At 43.0% G+C, this 23236-nt stretch overlaps 1 protein-coding gene across 2 annotated transcripts; it reads left to right on the plus strand.

Annotated features, from left to right (window-relative positions):
• The first annotated feature begins 7072 nt into the window (after positions 1-7072).
• LOC112636475 (high mobility group protein B1-like) lies at positions 7073-8058 on the plus strand. Of its 2 annotated transcripts, none has more exons than XM_025405178.1 (2): positions 7073-7475; positions 7768-8058. In XM_025405178.1, exons 1-2 carry the CDS (start codon positions 7200-7202, stop codon positions 8056-8058), a joined length of 567 nt encoding a protein of 188 aa, XP_025260963.1. In that variant the 5' UTR covers positions 7073-7199. The 2 variants fall into 2 exon arrangements, with proteins under 2 accessions (XP_025260963.1, XP_025260964.1); XM_025405179.1 differs by having other exon boundaries at positions 7771-8058.
• The last annotated feature ends 15178 nt before the right edge of the window (positions 8059-23236 follow it).

Here is a 23236-nt window from a genome sequence, read left to right on the forward strand (position 1 = left end):
GTTTAACAAGCACCTACTACTACAAATACTAGGTGTACCTGTGGGCTAAGCACAGTCTCTGCTATAGCGGAGCCACAGGGGTAACTGCAATAATACATGTACGTTCAAGCTGCAGTGGCGGCAAGAAAAGTCTCCAGAAAGAGGCAACACTTGAGTTGGGTCTTGCAGGATGAATAGGGGTTTTCCAGATAGACCTGGCGAAGGAGGCCTGCCTAGGCACCAAGAATAGCATATGCAAAGGCATTGAGCAATAAAAGAGCAATGGAAAGAATCCTCAGAGTTAACAGATAGTTTGTATTATGAGCAACCAGGGAAGCAGATGAGGCCAGCAAGGGAGGTCGGAACCAAATCATGCCCTGTTTGCCATGCTACAAGAGTTTGGATCTTGTGCTACAGATAAAGAACCACCAGCATATTTTAGGAAGATACTTCTACAGCAGAATGGGGCTATACTGACAAGAGAGAGACCCGAAGCAAGGCCAGCCACTAGTGCTGCCCACTGCTCAGAAGAATTGCCTGGGGTACTTGTTAAGTATACAGATTGCAAGGCCCCCCTCCAGACCTGCTGAGTCTAGGGGAAGGGCCTGGGAATCGATATGATTAACAGGCATCACAGGTTTTCTAACAACCAAGAAAACAGAGTGTAGGAGATTGCGGCCACCATCCTCTGTAGGAGAATAAAGGGAAAGGGGGAGGGGCATGTTACTGTGTAATTTAGGGGAAGGAATCTGCATAATGTGGTCAAGGGGTTGTGTGCCAGGGTGAGGGCAGCCTGGCATGACTGTGTAGATGGTTATACCATTTACCGAGACAGGGAACACAGGAGAAACAGTAAGTTTAGGGAAAAGAAATCATGATTTATTTTTGACCAGGAATTGATTAAAACATTTGCTCTCAAAGTGTTGTCTTGGGAGTGATAAAAACTGTGGGTGGCTGAGGTCACCCAAGGAGAAACTAAGGCGTGAGAAAGGATAAGGGTCGCAGCTCCCAAATGCACTTGTTTTCTCTGGTGCTTCTCACACAAATCTGTGACTTGAATGACTCACATCTTCCAACCATGTTGAGTTATAATCGGGACAATAAATTACACACATAATGTTTGGAAATAGACAAACAGAAAACTAAACATTCCCTAGGTCTCTAAAGCCCAGTGCATGACACAGCCAAGCTGCCTCCTGCCTTTCGACTTAATCCAGGAACAGAGTTGATGGGTAGCACTGACAGGCCCCAGAAGAAACTCAGTCTCCCATATATTTATTTCCTTTGTCCTCTTGGTGCTATTTAAGGAACAAACACTTCCCCTTTAAAGGTGGTAATCTTAAAAATAGAAAGCATGAAAAATGTGTTAGTTGTCAGAAGACCTGGGTTAGAGTCACACGGAGTTTGCCAACTTAACCCAACCTCTTGGAACCTCCTTCTCCTCTTTGTAAAATAAGGCTAATAATAACTACTATAAAGAACAAAAGAGAAAATAAACTTTAAAATGTGTCTAAGAGCTAGGCACGGTGGCTCATGCCTGTAACCCCAGCACTTTTGGAGGCCCAGGCAGGCGGATCACCTGAGGTCGGGAGTTTGAGACCAGCCTGACCAACGTGGAGAAACCCTGTCTCTACTAAAAATACAAAATTAGCCGGCGTGATGGTGCACACTTGTAATTCCAGCTACTCTGGAGGCTGAGGCAGGAGAATTGCTTGAACCCAGGAGGCGGAGGTTGCGGTGAGCCGAGGTCGCACCACTGCACTCCAGCCTGGGTAACAAAAGGGAAACTCTGTTTCAAAATAAAATAAAATAAAATGTGTTTTATTTTAAAACTCTTAAATAAAACTCCAGAACTCTGCTCCAGGCTGTAAAGAACAGAAACCCACTCCCAGGAGCTTAAGTCAAAAGAGATGGAAATGTTAGAACAGGCAATCTCACCAACTTGCAAGAACAGGCAATGCAGGACAGCTTGTCACTCAGGAACTGGAGCTGGAAGCCTGACGCTGCTCCCACTGCAGCATTCTCTCTGGGGCCATATGGTCCACATCTCTGCTTCCCTCTGTGGGTCCGCGCACTCCCACATGGCAGACGTGGCAGTTGTCTATCCACTATCCATCGCCCTTCCTCTCTCACTAGCAGAACCTCCATTGGATGAGGATGGTCTAAGCCAGTTGTGCAACCTATTGCCCACTCTACTAGCCTTCTTTACACCTAGTGGCGGCCACAGATATGATTCTGGTCAATGAGGCTCAAGGAGAAGACTGCTGGGAACTCTAAAAAACCTCGCTTTTCCTACCAAAGAGAAAGAAAGACACTGCTTGGCACCCTCTCTCCCTTTTCCTTCCTTTTGCTTGTGACTGCTAGAGCTGCAGCAACCATGATGGGACCATCAGGAAAAGGACAAAAGAACTGGGAAGAGAGCAATCAGTCCTGGACATCGCTGAGCACCCAACCAATATTAGCAAATTTTATGTGTAAAATTACAACACCAAAAAAACACCTCACCCCTATGTTTTTAAGCCACTGGAGTTAGGTTTTTGTCACTAGCAGCTGAGGGCACTCTTGATTAATAATACGACCATCTAATTTGGGGTCTTCCCAACTTCCATCATCCTCAAACCACCTTCAGCATTTTTGCCATGCCTGCTTTTTTTAAAAAGTGTGTATGAGGGCATTATGAGGAGATGAAGTGATTACATTCAAGGATGTCATTAGAATATAATCATATATTGCCACATATTGCCCATCTAATTTTAAAAAGCGGAAAAGAACAAAACTTAATGAAAAAAGCTGAACTACAAAGTAATAGAGAAAACATGAAAGAATGTTTTATAATTTTAATATGGCAATCAGCTCTCTCAGCAACATGTCAAAGACAAAGCCATAAGAAAAGAAAAAGACTGACAAATATGAAACTAAAATCTCTATATGGCAAAGCAAAAGACAATAAAATGGAAAAAAAGCATTCACAACATGATGAAGAAAGCGTAATATTATTAAACTGTGAATTGTTTGGAAATAATATGAAAATTACAAACCCAGTAGGAAAATGAGTAAAAGGCATAAAGAAGCACTCTATTTTAAAAGAAGACACAAAAATGTCCAAAATTCACACTCGAGATGTTCAACTTCACTAATAATTACAGAAAAGCAAATTAAAATGAGATATTAGCCAGGTACAGTAGCTCACGCCTGTAATCCCAACACTTTGGGAGGCGAAGATGAGTGGATCACCTGAGGTCAGGAGTTCGAGACCAGCCTGGTGAACATGGTGAAACCCCATCTCTACTAAAAATACAAAATAATTATCCGGGCATGGTGGTGGGTGCCTGTAATCCCAGCTACTCAGGAGGCTGGGGCAGGAGAATCGCTTGAACCAAGGAGGTAGAGGTTGCAGTGAACCTAGATCGCACCATTGCACTCCAGCCTGGGCAACAAGAGCAAAACTCCATCTCAAAAAAATTAAAAAAAATAAAAATAAATAATAAATAAAATGAGATATCATTTTTCACTTAGATGGAAAGGATTAAAAAGATTTCTAGTAGCCAGTTGTTGGCAAGGGCAGGGCAGAAACAGGTGCACTTCCATTCTATTGATGGAAGCCTAAACTGGCTTCAGCAGGCAAACCTGGAAGATAGTATCAAAAGCTGAAATGCGCAGGCAAGTTGTCATCTTCTAGGAATTTAAGAAAAGAATGGTGCATGGTGCAAAGCTGTGTGAACAAGAAGGGCCATTGTACTGAAAAGTTAGAAACAGCCTGAATGTCCATCAATAGGGTTTTGGTTAAATAAATTTATGAGACTTGGAGGTATTATGGAGACCAGGCAGGTGTTATAAAAGATAAAGAACGTCTTTACATATTTACACAAAGCACATAAATGTTCACATGCGAAAAACAGCTGACACAATTCCACATATCAAGTGATCTTCTTTTGTTTAATATATAACTACTGGTAAGGCTGACACTTAACAGTTGTTATCGCTGTAGGTTAGAATTTGAGGGAAATTTTTTTCTTTTTTTTTTCTTCTTTTTTTTTTTTGAGACAAAGTTTCACTCTTGTTGCCCAGGCTGGAGTGCAATGGTGGGATCCCGGCTCACCACAACCTCCGCCTCCCAGGTTCAAAAGGTTCTCCTGCCTCAGCTTCCCAAGTAGCTGGGATTACAGGCACGTTCCACCATGCCCAGTTAATTTTGTATTTTTAGTAGAGACAGAGTTTCTACTAAAAATGTTGGTCAGGCTGGTCTCAAACTCCTGACCTCAGATGATCCACCTGCCTTGGCCTCCCAAAGTGCTGGGATAACAGGTGTGAGCCACCACACCCGGCCAGAAATTTTCTATATTATTGAAACTTCTTACCAACACCATGTGTTATTTGTATGATAACAAAAGTGAATAAAGATTTCATTCTGAAAATCTAAGGAAGAGATATGCTATTTATGCTGCCCTTTAAGGACTTATTTATCCTTTATTTTGTTCAACAAGTATGAACAGTTTATTACATAGAAGGTAGTGCCTCCAGGACTGCGGTAGAAACAAAAGACAATCGGACCTAAGCCTCTCTCTGCTTCCTGAAACCAAACCGATATTATCACTGCCCCCACCTGACATGCAGACACACAGACATACAGACACAGACACACACACACACACACACACATGCCTTCCTCCTGCCACAAATAAGTTGGTGTCCCTGGGCCACTCCACACCCAATCTCACCACCTGCATCCTAGAGTCCATCTCCTCATCATTTTCTCAGAAGCCTCACACTATTCATTATCATTCTTTCTTCCTTTCTTTCTTTCCAACTTTTCCCTCTCTATTGCATTCACCTAGTCAGCAATGAAAACTTCCCAAGTCTCTTTCATTCTAAATAAAAGGAAAGGAGGGAAGGAAGGACATTCTGGACAGAATTATTGGGGAGAGAAGGGAGGAGGAAGGGGAGAGGAAAGAGGTATCCAAGCATATTCTCCAAATTTGTGGCTTTTAAACCTTTTTTTTTTTTTGAGACGGAGTCTCATTCTGTCGCCCAGACTGGAGTGCAGTGGCACAATCTTGGCTCACTGCAAGCTCCACCTCCTGGGCTCACGCCATTCTCCTGCCTCAGCCTCCTGAGTAGCTGGGACTACAGGCGCCCACCACCATGCCCAGCTAATCTTTTATATTTTTAGTAGAGACAGGGTTTCACTGTGTTAGCCAGGATGGTCTCCATCTCCTGACCTCGTGATCTGCCCGTCTCAGCCTCCCAAAGTGCTGGGATTACAGGCGTGAGCCACTGTGCCCAACTAAACCTTCTTAAAGAAATACGTTAGCCTAACTATTACAAGAATATAACACCTAGTGTGGTGGCTCACGGATCTCAGCACTTTGGGAGGCCCAGGGGGGTGGATCACCCAAGGTCGGGAGTTTAAGACCAGCCTGGCCAACAGAGTGAAACCCCATCTCTACTAAAAATACAAAAATTAGCTGGGCATTGTGGCTCACACCTGTAGTCCCAGCTACTCGGGAGGTTGAAGAAGGAGGATCACTTGAACCTGGGAGGTGGAGGTTGCAGTGAGCCAAGATTGTGCTACTGCACTCCACCCTGGGCAACAGAGTGAGACTCCATCCCCAAAAAAAAAAAAAAAAAAAAAAAAAAAAAAAAAAAAAAAAAAAAAAAAGAACATAACAGAGACAGTAATATAAAAGCAAGATAATATAAAAGCAAGAATTTGAGCTAGGCAGAGAAGGTGCTCTCTCTCTCTCTCTCTCTCTCTCTCTCTCTGACCCAGAGGGTGGACCCAGTCCAGAGCACTGCAGCCCCTGCCTCAGGATGCAGTCTATTGGAGTCAGGACCTGGATGATCTCAATTGTGGATGGCTCATTTCTCTCCAACTATTACTCAGTCCCTCCTCCCCTTCAGCCAGACTCCTAGAAAGAGTTGTCTACTTGCCTTCCATGTCCTTACCTCCTCCACTTCTCCACCCACTAAGTTGGCAGCTGAGCCCCACTTAGTGGGGAACTCCACCAAAACCAGTTCCCCCCAGGCACACCTCTCAATCTTGTCTACACTTCCCAGCAGCATTTGGCACCAGTTTTGTGTCTGTCTTCTCTTTGCATTCTTTGCCAATGTTTCTTCTCCAGCCTCACTTCTCAGTCCTGGGGTTCCCAGTGCTCAGTCCCAAGACCTTTGCTCTCTTCCCTGAACCCTCTTTCCTAGGCCATCTCATCCAAGCCAGCATGTTCATCACCATTACGCACCAATGGTGCACAAACACATGCATTCTGAAAATGCACGATCAGTCAACACCTCACAACTGGCATCCAGGAGATGTCGGCTTCATCTATATCTCTGCTTGGGTATCTTACAGATTTCATTCATTCATTCTATAATGTACCTACTATGTGTCAGGAACTACACCAGGCACTGGATATAGAATGATAAACAAAACAGGCATGGTTCATGCCCCTGAGCAGCTTAACTCAAATGACAACAACTGAACTCAAGAGCTTTCCTCAACCAACATGCTCTGTGTCTCAACAAATGGCACAACTGCCACCCACCTGCTCATGCCAGCAACTTGAATGTTACAGGTGATACTTCACTTTCCCTTATTCTACTTGGGGGAGACACACTCTAAATAGCATCCCCCTACCCACAATGAGGCATGCCTTTGTAGAATCCTCTCCCCTTGAGGCAGAACCTGTGACCTGCTTCTAATCAACAGAAGATAGCCTAGGTGGGCTGGGAGTGGTGGCTCATGCCTATAATCCCAGCACTTTGGGAGGCCGAGGTGGGTGGATCACTTGAGGTCAGGAGTTCTAGACCAGCCTGACCAACATAGTGAACCCCGATCTCTACTAAAAATACAAAAATTAGCCAGCTGTCATGGCATACACCTGTAATCCCAGCTACTTGGGATATATAGCCAAGGTGATAGATGTTAGAATCTTGTTTAGGATATGTTATATGGCAATAGTGACTGGATGGCATTCCTGTGATTACGTTATGTTATATAATACTCCATCTTAGCTGGCTCGAGAGAGACTCCCTTGCTGGCTTTAACGAAGTAAGCTATCGAAGAGTAATGTTACAGAGCAGAGAGAGTGAGGAGGCTGCATCTGGCTCCCGCTCTCACAGCCACTGCAGTACATTGAGCTCCATAGAGACCGCGCCAGGGCAAGTGAGAGCCAGAGGGGCACTGGGCGACTCTGTGCCTCACTGAGGAAAAATAACTAAACATGGGCAAAGGAGATCCTAAGAAGCTGAGAGACAAAATGTCAGCACATGCATTTTTTGTGCAAACTTGTTGGAAGGAGCATAAGAAGCAGCACCCAGCTGCTTCAGTCAACTTCTCAGAGTTTTCTCAGAAGTGCCTAGAGAGGTGGAAGACCATGACTGCTAAAGAGAAAGGAAAATTTGAAGATATGCCAAAGGCAGACAAGGCCCATTACAAAAGAGAAATGAAAACCTATATCCCTCCTAAACGGGAGACAAAAAAGTTCAGGCCGGGCTCGGTGGCTCACGCCTGTAATTCCGGCACTTTGGTACGCCGAGGCCGGTGGATCACGAGGTCAGGAATCCAAAACTACCTGGCCAAGATGGTGAAACCACCTTTCTACTAAAACTACAAAAATTAGCCAGGCGCAGTGGCAGGCACCTGTAATCCCAGCCACCCAGTAGGCTGAGGCAGGAGAACCACTAGAACCCAAGTGGCAGAGGTTGCAGTGAGCAGAGATAGTGCCACTGCACTCCAGCCTGGGCGACAGCATGAGACTCCGTCTCAAAAAAAAAAAAAAAGAAAAAAAGAAGTTCAAGGATCCCAATGCACCCAAGAGGCCTCCTTCAGCCTTTTTCCTATTCTGTTCTGAGTATCGCCCAAAAATCAAAGGAGAACATCCTGGCCTGTCCATTGGTGATGTTGGAAAGAAACCGGGAGAGATGTGGAATGACACTGCTGCAGATGACAAACACCCTTATGAAAAGAACGCTGCGAAGCTGAAGGAAAAATATGAAAAGGATATTGCACATATCAAGCTAAAGGAAAGCCTGATGCAGCAAAAAAAGGGAAGTGTCAAGGCTGAAAAGGCAAGAAAATAGAAGGAAGAGGAGGAAGATGAGGAAGATGAAGAGGATAATGAGGAGGAGAAAGATGAAGATGAAGATGAAGAAGATGATGATGAATAAGTTGCTTCTGGCACAGTTTTTTTTCTTGTCTATAAAGCATTTAACCCCCCTGCAAAAAAACTCACTCCTTTTAAAGAAAAAAATTGAAATGTAAGGCTGTGTAAGATTTGTTTTTAAACTGCACAGTGTCTTCTTTTTTTGTATAGCTAACACACTGCCAAATGTGTCTTTAGATAGCCCTCTCCTGGTGGTATTTTCAGTAGCCACTAACCTTGCCTGGTACAGTACGGGGGTTGTAAATTGGCATGGAAATTTAAAGCAGGTTCTTGTTGGTCCACAGCACAAATTAGTTATATACAGGGATGGTAGTTTTTTCATCTTCAGTTGTCTCTGATGCAGTTTATACAAAATAATTGTTCTGTTAACTGAATACCACCTTGCAATTGCAAAAAATAAAAGTTGCAGCTGTTTTGTTGACATTCTGAATGCTTCTAAGTAAGTACGATTATTTTATTAGGAAAAAAAAAAAAAAAAAGAAGCTATCATGTTTATCAAGGAACTGTGGTTGGCCTCTGAGAGCCAGAAAGAAAATGGGGACCTCAGTGCTACAACTGCAAGGAGATGAATTTGCCAACAACCTGAGGAAGCTTGCAAATTGGCCTTTCCCTGGTTGAGCCTCTGATGAAATTACAGCCCATGTCAATACTTGGTCTGAAGTCTGGTGAGTCCCTGAGCAGAGGACCCAGTTAAGTTGTGCCTAGACTCTTGACCCATGGAAACCGTAAGATAATAAATGGGTGTTATTTGGGGCTGCTAAGTTCGTGGTAATTTGTTACTCAGCATAGAAAACTAGTGGAGCACCTGTCCATCACCAGAACTTTTTGACTTTTTCACTGAAATAATTCTCAAAAACTCCGCTTTTCTCCATCTCCACTACTCCACCCAGAGTAAACTGCCATCACTTCCTATCCAAATAGAGTATCTTTTGGCCTGGCACAGTGGCTCACACCTATAATCCCAGCACTTTGGGAGGCTGAGGCGGGAGGACTGCTTGAGCCCAGGAATTTGAGATCAGCCTGGGCAACATGGCGAGACCCTGTCTGTATTAAAAATCAAAAAAATTAGTCAGGCATGGTAGTGTGGACCTGTGGTCCCAGCTACTAGGCAGGCTGAGGCTGGAGGATTGCTTGAGCCTGAGAGATCAAACCTGCAGTGAGCTATGATTGCGCCAGTGCACTCCAGCCTGAGTAACAGGGCAAGACCCTGTCTCAAAAGTAAATAAATAAATAAATAAATACATTTTTAAAAATATCGCCTTAATTTCCCTGTCACATTTGCTCCTCCTATCTTAACTGGACCAAGCCACGAGAGCACCCCAGGCAAGTTAATAATTTCACATTTCTTCAACTCAACATTTTTTCAGTAGAGATGAGGAGAAATTGTCTACTGATAAAAGTGATGTATCTTTTTTTTTTTTTTTTTTTTTTGAGACAGAATCTCGCTCTGTCACCCAGGCTGGAGTGCAATGGCCTGATCTAGGCTCACTGCACCTCCACCTCCCAGGTTCAAGCGATTCTCCTGCCTCAGCCTCATGAGTAACTGGGACTACAGGCGTGTACCACCACACCCAGCTAATTTTTTGTATTTTTAGTAGAGACGGGGTTTCACCGTGTTAGCCAGGATGGTCTCTATCTCCTGACCCCGTGATCCACCCACCTCAGCCTCCCAAAGTGCTGGGATTACAGACATGAGCCACCACACCCAGCTGCATCTCTTTTTATGCCAAAACGAGAGGTTCAATATATGTGATTTTCCAAAGCAGGTAACTCCTTGGGAGGCCCATTAAACCACTTAAAATTTAAACAACAGGCTGGGCACAGTGGATCACACCTGTAATCCCAGCACTTTGGGAGGCTGAGGTGGGAGGATCACTTAAGCCCAGGAGTTCAAGACCAGCCTGGGCAACATAGTGAGAACCCATCTCTATTAATTAAAAAAAAAATTTTTTAATCACTCATTTTCTGTAAATAGCGCAACCTATTGTATTACGTAGGTTCAGACTTTCAGCTTAATGTACTTAATGGCAGTTCTTGGCTGACTCGTATCACATTTGGAGGAACAGTTGGTACAAGTGTATCACAAGTTTTTAATTTTAAGAAAGAACAATTTGACTGGGCACGGTGGCTCATGCCTGTAATCCCAACACTTTGGGAGGCTGAGGTAGGTGGATCACCTGAGGTCAGGAGTTCGTGACCAGCCTGGCCAACATGGCAAAACCCTGTCTCTACTAAAAATACAAAAATTAGCATGGCATGGTGGCACACACCTGTAGTCCCAGCTACTCGGGAGACTGAGGCAGGAGAATCACTTGAACTCGGGAGGCAGAGGTGTCGGTGAGCCGAGATAGCACCACTGCACTCCAGCCTGGGCAACAGAGTGAGACTCTGTCTCAAGGAAAAAAAAAAAGAAAGAAAGAAAGAAAGAGCAAGTTATCTTTTTCTTTCTCTGTTGCTCAAGATTTGAATGCCAAATCTGAAGTCATGAAGATTTACCTCATGTTTTCTTCTAATAGTTTTATCATTTACATTTATGTTGTTGATCCAGTTTGAATTAGTTTTTGCATGTGGAATGAGGCAAGGGTATGAATTCATGTTTTCTTTTGCATGTGGTTATCCCGTTGTCTCACCAGAATCTGTTAAAGAGACTCTTCTTTCCTCCCATTAAATGGTACCCTGGTCAAAAATCAATTGACCATAGACGTTTGGTTTTATTGCTAAACTCTCAATTCTATTTTATTGATCTATATGTGTCTGTCTTTATACAAGTACCACACTTCAGCCTGGGCAATATAGTGAGACCTCAAGTCTCAAAAAAAAAAAAAAAATTTTTTTTTTTTTAATTAGCCAAATGTGGCAGTGGGCACCTATAGTCCCATCTACTTGGGAGGCTGAGATGGGAAAATCACTTGAGTTCAGGGCCCAGGGGCTACAGTGAGCCAAAATTGTGCCACTGCACTCCAGCCTAGATGACAGAGTTAGGCCCAGTCTCAAAAACACCTTCCTGGGCAGCCTGGATGGTAGAGCCAGACTCCGTCTCAAAAAAAAAAAAAAAAAAAAAAAAAAAAAAAAAAACAAAACACCTTCCTGGGAAATTTGGAAATCAGGAAGTGTGAGTCTTTCCATTTTCTTTTTCTTTTTTAATATTGTTTTGGCTATTCAGAGGTCCCTGCAGTTTTTTGGGTTTTGTTTTTTGGTGTTTTTTTTTTCTTTTCTTTTTGAGACGGAGTCTTGCTCTGTTGCCCAAGCTGGAGTGCATGGCGTGATCTCAGCTCACTGCAGCCTCTGCTTCCCGGGTTCAAGCAATTCTCCTGCCTCAGCCTCCCAAGTAGCTGGGACTACAGGTGCACACCGCCATGCCTGACTAATATTTGTATTTTTAGTAGAGATGGGGTTTCACCATGTTGGCCAGGATGGTCTTGATCTCCTGACCTCGTGATCCACCCACCTCAGTCTACCAAAGTGCTGGGATTACAGGCAAGAGCCACTGCACCTAGCCGGTCCCTGCAGTTTTATAGGAACTTGAGGATAAGTTTCAATTTCTCCAAAAAAAGGACCATTGGAATTTTGATAGGGATTACACTGAATCTGTAGATTGCTTTGGGGAATATTGCCATCTTAACAATATTAACACTCCCAACACATGAACATGGGATGTCTTTCCATTCATTTAGGTCTTCCTTAGTTTCTTCCATCAATGTTTTTAGTTTTTGGTGTACAAGTCTTTCACCTCCTCAGTTATATTTATTCCAAGGTAATTTGTTCTCTCAGATGCTACTGTAAATTGAATTGTTTTCTTAATTTCCTTTTCAGATTGTTCGCTGCTAGCATAAAGAAATAGAACTGATGTTTGTGTGTTGGCCTTGCAGCAACTTTGCTGAATTCCTTTACCAGCTGTAGTAGGTTTCTGAGGTTCTATGGGATTTTCTATAAAGAGAGCCATGTCTTCTAAAAATCATGGTGGTTTTACTTCTTATTTTGCTATTTGGAGGCCTTTTATTTATGTTTCTTGCCTAATTGCTGTGTCTAGGATTTCCAGTATAATGTTGAATAGCACAGATGACAACAGACATCTTTGTCTTGTTCCTGATTCTAGAAACTTTAAGCTTTTAGTCTTTTACCATTGAGAATAATGTGTTGTGGAGTTTTTTCCGTAAATGTCCTTTATCATGTAAAGGAAGTTCCCTTTTATCTTAACTCATTCTGCTGCTATCACAGAATACGTTAGAGTGATTAATTTACAAATAATAGAAATGTATTTCTGCCAGGCACAATGGCTCATCCCTATAATACCAACAGTTTGGGAAGCCAAAGTGGGAAGACTGTTTGAGGCCAGGAGTTCAAGACCAGCTCAGGTAACATAGTGAGGCCTTATCTCTGTTAAACATTTAAAAATTAGCTAGGCATGATGGCAGGCACCTATAGTCCCAGCTACTTGGGAAGCTGAAGTGGGAGGACTGATTGAACCAAGGAGTTTGAGGCTGCAGTGAACCAGAATCTTGCCACTGCACTCCACCCTGGGCAACAGAGCGAGACCCTGTCTCCTTGCCACCAAAAAGAAGAAAGAAATTTACCTCTCACAGTTCTGGAGGCTGGGAAGTCCAAGACCAAAATGCCAGAAGATTTGGTGTTTGGTGAGGGCCTATTCCATAGATAGCATTTTCTTGAGGCATCCTCACAGTAAGCAGGAAAAGGTAGACGGGCAAAAGGAGATCAACATGGTGTCCTCACACAGCAGAAGAGATTGAAGGGGAAAGGGGAGCCAGTTAGTTCTCTCAAGCCCTTTTATGAGGGCACTAATAACCTCCTTCAGGCCCCACATCTTAATTCTACTGCACTGGGGTTGAGTTTTAACACATGAATTTTGGAGGAATACACACATTCAAATCACAGCACCCACTATTTCTAGTGTTCTGAGTTTTTATCATGAAAAGGTGCTAAATTTTATCAAATGTTTTTTCTGCATCTATTGAGATGATCATGTTTTTCCTGTCATTTTGCTATTGTGGTATATCACATTGATTGATTTCCTTGTGTTGAACCACTCTTGGTTTCTGGGATAAATTCCACTTAGACATGGTACATGATTCATATATATATATATATATATATTTTTTTTTTTTTTTTTTTTTGAGACAGGGTGTCATTCTGGTTGCCCAGGCTGTAGCACAATGGTGCAATCTCAGCTCACTGCAATCTCTGCCTCCCGGGTTCAAGTGATTCTCATGTGTCAGTCTCTGTAGCTGGAATTACAGGCACACGCCATCACACCAGCTAATTTTTGTATTTTTGTAGAGATGGGGTTTCACTATGTTGGCAAGGCTGGTCTCAAATTCCTGACCTCTAGTGATCCTCCTGCCTCGACCTCCCAAAGTGCTGGGATTACAGGCACAAGCCACCACACCCAGCCAATTCTTTAAAGTGCTATTGGATTTGGTTTGCTAGTATTTGGTTGAAGATTCCTTCTGTCTATATTCATAAGAGATATTGGCCTGAATTTTGCTTCTCTCATGGCATCTTTGTCTGGATATGAGAGCAATACTGGCCTCATAGAATGTGTTAGAAGATGTTCGTTCCTCTTCCATTTTTTGGAAAAGTTTGAGTAGAGTTGGTGTTAATTCTTCTTTAAATTGGCTAAAAATGTGTTGTTCAATTTCCCTATCTTTGTGAATTTTCCAGTTTTTCTTCTGCTATTTATTTCTATCTTCATTCCATTGTGGTTGAAAAGGGTACTTTGTATGATTTTAATTTTTTTAATGTATTGAGAATCATTTTCTGGCCTAGCATATGTTCTTTCCTGGAGATTGCTCCATGTACACTTGAGAAGTATATTCTGCTGTTGTTAGGTGATCTGTATGTCTGCAGTCTAGTTAGTTTACAGTGTTCTTCAAGTCCTCTATTTCCTTGCCAATCTTCTGTCTAGGTGTTCAATCTATTATTGAAAGTAGGATATTGAAGTCTCCAACTATTATTGTAGAACTATTTTTCCCTTTAATTCTGTCCATATTTGCTTTATATATTTTGGACTCTTGTTTGATGTGTTTATGTTTATAATTATTATATTTTCCTGATGAATTGATCCTATTATCAATATAAATATTTTTTGTCTCTTATAACAATTCTTGACTTAAAATATATTCTTTCTGATACTAACATAGCCATTCCAGCTCTATTTTGGTTACAATTTGCATAGAATATCTTTTTTTTTTTTTTTCAAAGACACAGTCTTACCCTGGCACCCAGACTGGAATGTAGTGGCACAAACACAGTTTACTGTAGCTCACTGCAGCCATGGCTGTGTAGTATTCCTGGGCTAAAGCAATCCTTCCACCTCAACCTCTCCAGTAGCTGGAACCACAGGTGTGCACCACCATTCCTGGCCATTTTTTTTTTTAAATTTTTAGTAGAGACAGGGTATTGCCATGTTACCTAGGCTGGTCTCAAACTCCTGGCTCAGGTGATCTTCCTGGCTTGGCCTTCCAAAGTGCTGGGATTGGCCAGGCATGGTGGCTCACGCCTGTAATAACAGCATTTTGGGAGGCTGAAGTGGGTGTATCACTCGAGGTCAGGAGTTCGAGACCAGCCTGGCCAACATGGTGAAACCCCATCTCTACTTAAAATACAAAAAAAATTAGCTGGGGTGTGGTGGCACCCACCTGCAGTCCCAGCTACTTGGGAGGCTGAGGCAAGAGAATCGCTTGAACCCCAGAGGCAGAGGTTGCAGTGAGCTGAGATCATACCACTTCACTCCAGCCTGGGCAACAGAGCAAGACTCCGTCTCAAAAAAAAAAAAACAAAAGACAAAGTACTGAGATTACAGGTATAAGCCACTGTGCCCAGCCCCAGAATATATTTTTCCATTCTTTTATTTTCAACCTATTTGCATCTTTGGATCTTAAGTTAGTCTCTAGTAAAAGCATATAGTTGGATCATTTTTTAAAAATTCATTTTGCTGGCCAGGCACAGTGGCTCACGCCTATAATCCCAGCACTTTAGGAGGCTGAGGCAGTGGATCACTTGAGGTCAGGAGTTTGAGACCAGTCTGGCCAACATGGTAAAATCCCACCTCTACTAAAAATACAAAAAATATATATATATTAGCCAGGTGTGGTGGCACGCGCCTGTAGTCCCAGCTACACAGGAGGCTGAGACAGGAGAATTGCTTGATCCCAGGAGGTGGAGGTTGCAGTGAGCCAAGATCGCACCACTGCACCTCAGCCTGGGTGACAGAGCAAGACTCTGTCTCAAAAAAAAAAAAATTCATTTTGCCAATCTCTGTCTTTTAATTAAGTTTAATCTAGTTACATTTTTAATGATTATTGATAATAAAGAACTTACCTCTACCATCATGCTATTTGTTTTCCTTTTTTTTTTTTTTTTTTTACTTTTAATTTAGGTTCAGGGGTACATGTGCAAGCTTGTTACACAAATTGTTGTAAATTGCATGTCATGGGGGTTTGGTGTAGAAATTGTTTCATTATCCATGTAATAAGCATAATACTCAATAGGTAGTTTTTTTGATTCTCACCCTCCTCCCACCCTTCACCCTCAAGTAGGCCCCAGTGTCTCTTGTTCCCTACTTTGCGTCCATATATACTCAATGTTTAGCTCCCACTTACAAGTAAGAACATGTGGTATTTGGTTGTCTTTTTTTTTTTTTTTTTGAGATGGAGTTTCCCTCTCTCACCCAGGCTGGAGTTCAGTGGCCCAATCTCAGCTCGCTGCAACCTCTACCTCCCACGTTCAAGCGATTCTCCTGCCTCAGTCTCCCGAGTAGCTGGGATTACAGGCACATGCCACCACAGCTGGCTAATTTTTGTATTTTTAGTAGAGATGGGATTTCATCATGTTGGCCAGGCTGGTCTCAAACTCCTGACCTCAGTTGATCCACCCACCTCAGCCTCCCAAAGTGCTGGAATTACAGGCGTGAGCCACTATGCCTGGCTCCTTCACGTTTTGAAAGAACATTGAACAGGCTACAATATTCCTGGTTGACAGGTTTTTTTCTTTCAGCACTTTCAAGATATCATCATTACACTGCCTTCATGGTTTCTGATGAAAAGTTAGCTGTTGTTCTTATGCAGGATCCATGTAAATGATGAGTCACTTCTCTTTTTCACTTTAAAGAATTTCTCTTATTTTTGGTTTTCAACAGTTGACTATAATGTGTCTCAGTGTGAATCTCTGAGTTTATCCTGCTTTAAGTTTGTCAAGCTCATTAGATGTGTTGATTCACATGTTTTACCACATCTGGGAACTTTGTGGCCATTACGTGTTTAAATATTTTTCCTTCCCCTTTCTCTCTCTCTTCTCTTTCTGTAACTCCCATAACATGTGTTTTGATATGCTTAATTTGTGTCCCACATGTCCAATAGGCTCTGTTCAATTGTTTTCTTTTTGTTCCTCAAACTGGGTGATTTTAACTGCCCTATCTTCAATTTCACTGATTCTTCTGCCTGCTCAAATGTGCTGTTGACCCCCTCTAGTAATTTTTGTACTTCAGCTATTGTACTTCTCAGTTCCAAAATTTTTATTTGGTTCCTTTTTATTATTTCTATCTCTTTATGATATTCTATACTTGTATATACATCATTCTCCTGATTTTCATTAGCTATTCTTCATGGTTTCCATGAGCTCTTTTCTTTTTTCCTTCAGCATATTTAAGACAGTTAAGTCTTTTTATGTAAGTCCAATGTCTGGGCTCTTCACAGATAGTTTCTATCAACTATCATACTTTCATTTTATGTTGCATACTTTATAATTTTCTGATGAGAACTGGAAATTTTGAATATTGAAATTGTAACCCTTGAAATTAGATTTTCTCTTTTGTCTCAGTTTCAGGGATTATCATAGCTTGAAGAAAGCTACAGTCATCTATTTATTTCATTCCTTTTCCAAACTATGTCGCAAAGACTATATTCCTTGGCATGTGTAGTCACTAAAGACTCTTACTATTTCTGCAGTCAACCAGTGACCTAACAGAGATTTCCTTAAATTCCTGGATCCAAAAAAGAAAAGGGCTGTTTTTTCTCTTTTAATCCCCTCCATCACTTAGGAGGCTGAGGCAGGAGGATTGCTTGAGCCCAGGAATTTGAGCCTAGTCTGAGTAACATAGCAAGACCTCATTTTTTCTTTTTCCTTTTTTTTTTTTTTTTTTTTTTTTTTTTTTGAGATAAGAGTCTCACTTTGTCACCCAGGCTAGAGTGCAGTGGCATGATCTTGGCTCACTGCAGCCTCCACCTCCCAGGTTCAAGCAATTCCCCTAGCCTCAGCCTCCCGAGTAGCTGGGATTACAGGCGCATAACCAAGCCCAGCTAATTTTTTTCATTTTTAGTAGAGATGGGGTTTCACCATGTTGACCAGGCTGGTCTCGAACTTCTGACATCAAGTGATCTGCCCACCTCAGCCATGTAGCTCAGCGGTGTGAGCCACCGCGCCTGGCCAGGACCTTATCTTAAAAAAAAAAGAAAAAAGAAAAGAAAAGAAAAGAAAAGAAAAGGCCGGGCGCGGTGGCTCAAGCCTGTAATCCCAGCACTTTGGGAGGCCGAGACGGGCGGATCACGAGGTCAGGAGATCGAGACCATCCTGGCTAACACGGTGAAACCCCGTCTCTACTAAAAATACAAAAAAAAAAAAAACTAGCCGGGCGAGGTGGCGGGCGCCTGTAGTCCCAGCTACTCCGGAGGCTGAGGCAGGAGAATGGCGCAAACCCGGGAGGCGGAGCTTGCAGTGAGCTGAGATCCGGCCACTGCACTCCAGCCCGGGCTACAGAGCAAGACTCCGTCTCAAAAAAAAAAAAAAAAAAGAAAAAAACGGAGCTTTTTTAATCCCCTCCACCAATGAGAAAACCATTTCAGCTCAGCCCATGGAGGCTGAAACAATGGCCAACCTCTGTGGTGGCCCCCTTAGCAAACTGTAAGGTATATCAAAACACACAAGCCTGATTTTTGGAGGACAAGGTTCTTGTAGCCCACCCTCACATCGCCAAGCACATCAGGGATACAGACTGCCATCTCTACAACTGGATGCTGCTGGGAAGTATTCACCAAAATTCACCAGCCTCTTTCTTCATCAAGTACTCCCTTCAATGCTGCAAGTGCTCCACTAGAATCTAGAGCTCCAAATAGTTGGTTCTGACAGTTCTTGCCAGCTCAATAGTTGTTTCGGTGAAGGGATCAATTCTACTCTGCCATCTTCCATGACATCACTCTTCCCCCACCCCACCACATTAGTCTTTATCCCATTGGAAACAGATGGCACCCTCAAGATAGGATAATTTGAGGAGAATGTATTTAAGAAGGATTCTTTACAAAAGTGTGGATGTAGGGGAGCCACAAGAGAGAATACAGTAACCTAGGACTAATAGCAGCCAAGCTGATACTATCCCTAAGCCCAAAAGGTTGAGGAGAGGGATCAGGACCGGAAAGGAAGGAAAGAGTTGTGCTGAGGTGGCCACCTTGAAAGGAGCAGTGACATTTGGTTGAAGAACAAGGCCAGCCTGAGGCGACCTCAAAAGATGAAGGAAGCCCAAGATTAAAGAGCCTGATACTACTCTTTTGCCTCCTCCTCCTCCTACTACTACTACTTCTGTTCCCCCTCCTCCTGCTGGGGCTCCTTATGGCCAACCAAACACCAAGGCGTAAGGGAGTCCAGTCGATAGAAGGGTGAAAAAGGATGAAGAGTGGATGTGGAGGACTAACTGGAGAATGGCCAGACAGCCACTCCAACCCCAAAATTACCTCTAGCCTCTATCTTCAAGACTGAATGCAGCAAATTTCTGGCTATTTAAGAACAGCCACTTTCCAAACGCAACTGGAGGATTCTTCCCTGGAGAGAAGACCTCCCAATATCAACATTCGACATCTGGCACATCATCTATGCAACTTACGGTCAACCTAGTGCTTCTCAAAACGTAATGTGCACTTGAATTGCCTGGTGATGTTGTTAAAATGCAGATTCTAAATCTGTAGGTACAGTGAAGAATACAGGAGAACCTAGGGTTCTCCATTTCCAATGAGCTCCCAGATGATGTCAATGCTGCTGGCCCTTTTTGAGTAGCAAGGAGCTAGTCAACTCATCTTGCCCAAACACTTAAGAGTCTCCACTCAGCTTTTTATTGTCTCATCCTTAAATATGAATAGATCGCTAGAGTAGACAGAAGTTTGACATGGCCATTAACATGAGAGTAGCCAAAATAAATTAACATTTAAAACGACCCAAGGAAACAGAGACAAAGTAGAGAGAAGAAAAACTAAAAACAAATTCACTATTATAATATCCTCACAGACAGGAAAACACGCCTGTCCATAAAACCAGGATAGAATAATATGGAAAAGAGACAGTCAGCAGGAAAAAAAGGTCTTGGGAATTAAAAATAAGAAAACTGAAAGTTCAGTCTTGGGCAACATAAGAAGACCTCATCTCTACAAAAAATCAAAAAATTAGCCAGATGTGGTAGCACAAGTCTGTGGTCCCAGCTACTTGGGAGGCTGAGGCGGGAGGCTCGCTTGAGCCCAAGAGGTCGAGGCTGCAGTGGGCTGAGATTGCCCACTGCACTCTAGCCTGGGCAACAGAGCGAGACCCTGTCTCAAAAACAAAAAACAAAAAAAAGTTAAAATGGCTGAAGATAATGCAAGAAGATATTCCACAAAAATAGAAAAACGAAAAACAAACAATGGGTTGCTTTAGAGTTCAGTTTTGCGAGATGAAAAGAAGGTTTCGTTTTTTGTGTTTTTTCTTTAAGACAAGTTCTCGCTCTGTTGTAAAGGCTAGAGTGCAGTGTCATGATCCTAGCTCACTGCAGCCTAAAACTCCTGGGCTCAAGCAATCCTCCCTGCTCATCCTCCCAAAGTACTGGGATTACAGGCATGAGCCACCATGCTCAGCTCTATGAATTTCTATTTTGAATCAGTGCTCAGTACAACAAATTAAGAAAGTGGTACAATAAAGCAAATCATTATAAAATTTCTAACCAACAAGTTAAAGACAGAATCCTAAGGCTTCCACAGATGGGGGAGATGTAACAGACAAAGGATCAGAAATATGAATAGGAATTACACTTTTTTAATAGCAACCCTAGAAGGTGTAAGAAAATGTAGTATACCTTCAAAATAAAAAGAGAAAATTATTTTCAAACTTGAATATCTAGCCCAACAACGCATCAAATGTTAAATAGAAGTAAGATATTTTCAAATATGCAAAGATTCTAACAACATATCTCCCCCATCTCCCTTTCTTAGGAAGTTACTAGAGGAGATGCTTTAGCAAAACAAGGAAGTAAAACAAGAGGAAGACATGGGATCCAGGAAATGGGCAAAACCACCCCAGAACAGCAATGAAGGAAGATTCCAGAATGACAACTATACAGCAAGTCTAGTGAGCAGCCAGTCCAGACTGAAACAAGAGGAAGGCAGGCTCTGGGACAAAAACTCCAAAGAAAAAGTGGAACTTATATACTGAGTATATCGAAAACATTATTGCTAGACTTTTCGATACAGTCTTAGAGGATTTGAGGTGAAAATCCAACTGTAAATACTGTTTATAGAAAATCAGACAAATGAGAGAAAAAAGGCAATAATTAACCCTAAGAAAAATGAAGGGCCATGTAAACTAGAAGTCATGATTGTAGTGTGTTTCTTAGCTCATCACTAAACAATATTTGCATACATAATAATTTTAATACAGCTGGGCACAGATTATTGGTTTAACCAAAAGTTGTTACACAGCTATATGGTGGGAAGCAGAAGTGATACAGTCAAGTCCTTCTCTACCGTGTCAGGAAGTCAACACATAATGCTAAAAATTAACAAACCAAGAAATAATGGTACAAACATTTACTTAGAAATACAAAGGTAGGCCAGGCACGGTGACTCATGCTTGTAATCCCAGCACTTTGGGAGGCTGAGGCAGGCAGATCGCTTGAGTTCAGGAGTTCGAGGCCAGCCTAAACAACATAGTGAAACCCTGTCTCTACTAAAAATTCAAAAATTAGCTGGGCATATTGGTGGCCACCTGTAGTCCCAGCTAGTTGGGGTCTGAGGCCAGAGGATTGCTTGGGCCCGGAGAAATCGGGGCTGCAGTGAGCGAAGAGCACGCCACTGCACTCCAGCCTAAGTAACAAAGTGAAACCCTGTCTCAAAAAAAAAAGAAAGAAAGAAAGAAAGAAAGAAAAAATTATGAAGGTAAATATCAGGATGAATTTGTGAAAGAGTTGAGCATATTGCCTCCAAAGAGTAGGACAGGGAACTGCTTTTTTCATTACAAGCATTTTAGTATTATAAGTATATATATTTTAAACAATTTATAAACATTATTTTAGTTCAATAGTCATTAATGTTAAAAAGTTAGCATATCGGTCGGGCACGGTGGCTCACGCCTGTAATCCCAGCACTGTGGAAGGCCAAGGCAGGTGGATCACTTGAACCCAGGAGTTTGAGACCAGCCTGACCAATATGGCCAAACTCCGTCGCTACAAAATGTACAAAAATTAGCCCAGCATGGTGGCGTGTGTCTACAGTTCCAGCTATTCGGGAGGCTGAGGCGGGAGGATCACCTGAGCCCGGGAGGCAGGCAGTGAGCAGAGATAGCAAAGTCACTCCAGCCTGGGTGACAGAGTGAGACACCGTCTCAAATAAAAAAAAAAAAAAGGCCAGGCGTGGTGGCTCACGCCTGTAATCCCAACACTTTGGGAGGCTGAGGCTGGAGGATCACAATGTCAGGAGTTTGAGACCAGCCTGGCCAACACAGTGAAACCCCATCTCTACTAAAAATACAAAAAAATTAAACGGGCGTGGTGGCAGGCACCTGTAATTCCAGCCACCTGGGAGGCTGAGGCAGGAGAATCACTTGAACCGGGGAGGCAGAGGTTGCGGTGAGCCGAGATCATGCCATTGCACTCCAGCCCGGGCAACAGTGCAAGACTCTGTCTCAAAAAAAAAAATTAATTAATTAATTAAATTAGCGTATAATTTTGGGGGATCAGCAGTATCCTGAAGTTCATCCATAGCCCGTTAAGTAATGTTTCAAAGGACTATCTGTGCCTTAATGATAGGAGCTAGTTTCTTGTTCATTTTTTTATCCCCACCCCAAACACATAACAGAAAATAAATTATTTCCTTGTATGTGGAAGGGACTCAGCTAAGTTTATTACATTCTCCCCGGAGGAGGGAAAACACAAAACAAGGCACTAAGGCAGATGGTGCGGATGTAGCACAAAGAGGAGTTAAGATTCCGCACTCAGGTAACAAGGAGGGTGTATCTCTGCCAGAGGTACTGGAAGGTTTCAAAAGCAGAAAAAAATGTGTTCTGGACACCTGGACGTAGAATTGGAGGCATCACAGAAACACAGGGAGGCCCATCTAAGTTGCCTATTCACCCAGGTGACCTCTCATTCCTTTCCTTAATTGTCCTTTTAATAATACGGGGAATTTCACGCAAGGAAAGTGTCCTCTTCTCGCCCCAGCGGGCAAGGGGGTTCCTCCGGCGCAAGTTCCGGCCCCAGCTACTCCCACGTCCCACAGGTCTCCTGCCTTTTGGCACGTACACTCCTCACCACTCGCTGCTTCCGCATCCCTACTCTGATCCTCTCCCCATGCATCTCTACCTCCTTACACAATTGAGAATTTTATTGTCTGTTTCCTCTACCAGACTATAAGTTCCACGAGGGCAGGGCCTCATCTATTTCATTTACCACTACATCCCCAGTATAGAGCAAGAGCCCATGAAAATGTTTGTTGGAGAAATGAATGTGTGATGGTGTCGCTGGACAGCTATACCTGGAAAGAAAAAGAGGCACCCCCAGCAAACAAGCTGGGAGCAAAGAAGCCCGCTGGGAGACTACAAGGGCGAGCTTCTTGCGAGGTCTCTGAAATGACAAGACCGGAAGAACGGAGTTGGATCTCTGGGACAAGCGGGAGTGAGAAGCTGGACAGTCAGGCAAGCCTCGGGGAATGACAGCTCCGCGGGGGACGGCTGTAGACGTAAGGGGGTCTGTGAGAAAGTAGAGGGTGGGGTGGCGGCATCACACATACGCAAGCGCAGTCTCCGTTTCCTCCGGCGCGCCTGCGCTCGCGTTCACGAGGGGTTGAAGCGGAAAT

This window comes from Theropithecus gelada, chromosome 12 (assembly GCF_003255815.1).
Source record: "Theropithecus gelada isolate Dixy chromosome 12, Tgel_1.0, whole genome shotgun sequence".
Lineage (NCBI taxonomy): Eukaryota > Metazoa > Chordata > Mammalia > Primates > Cercopithecidae > Theropithecus > Theropithecus gelada.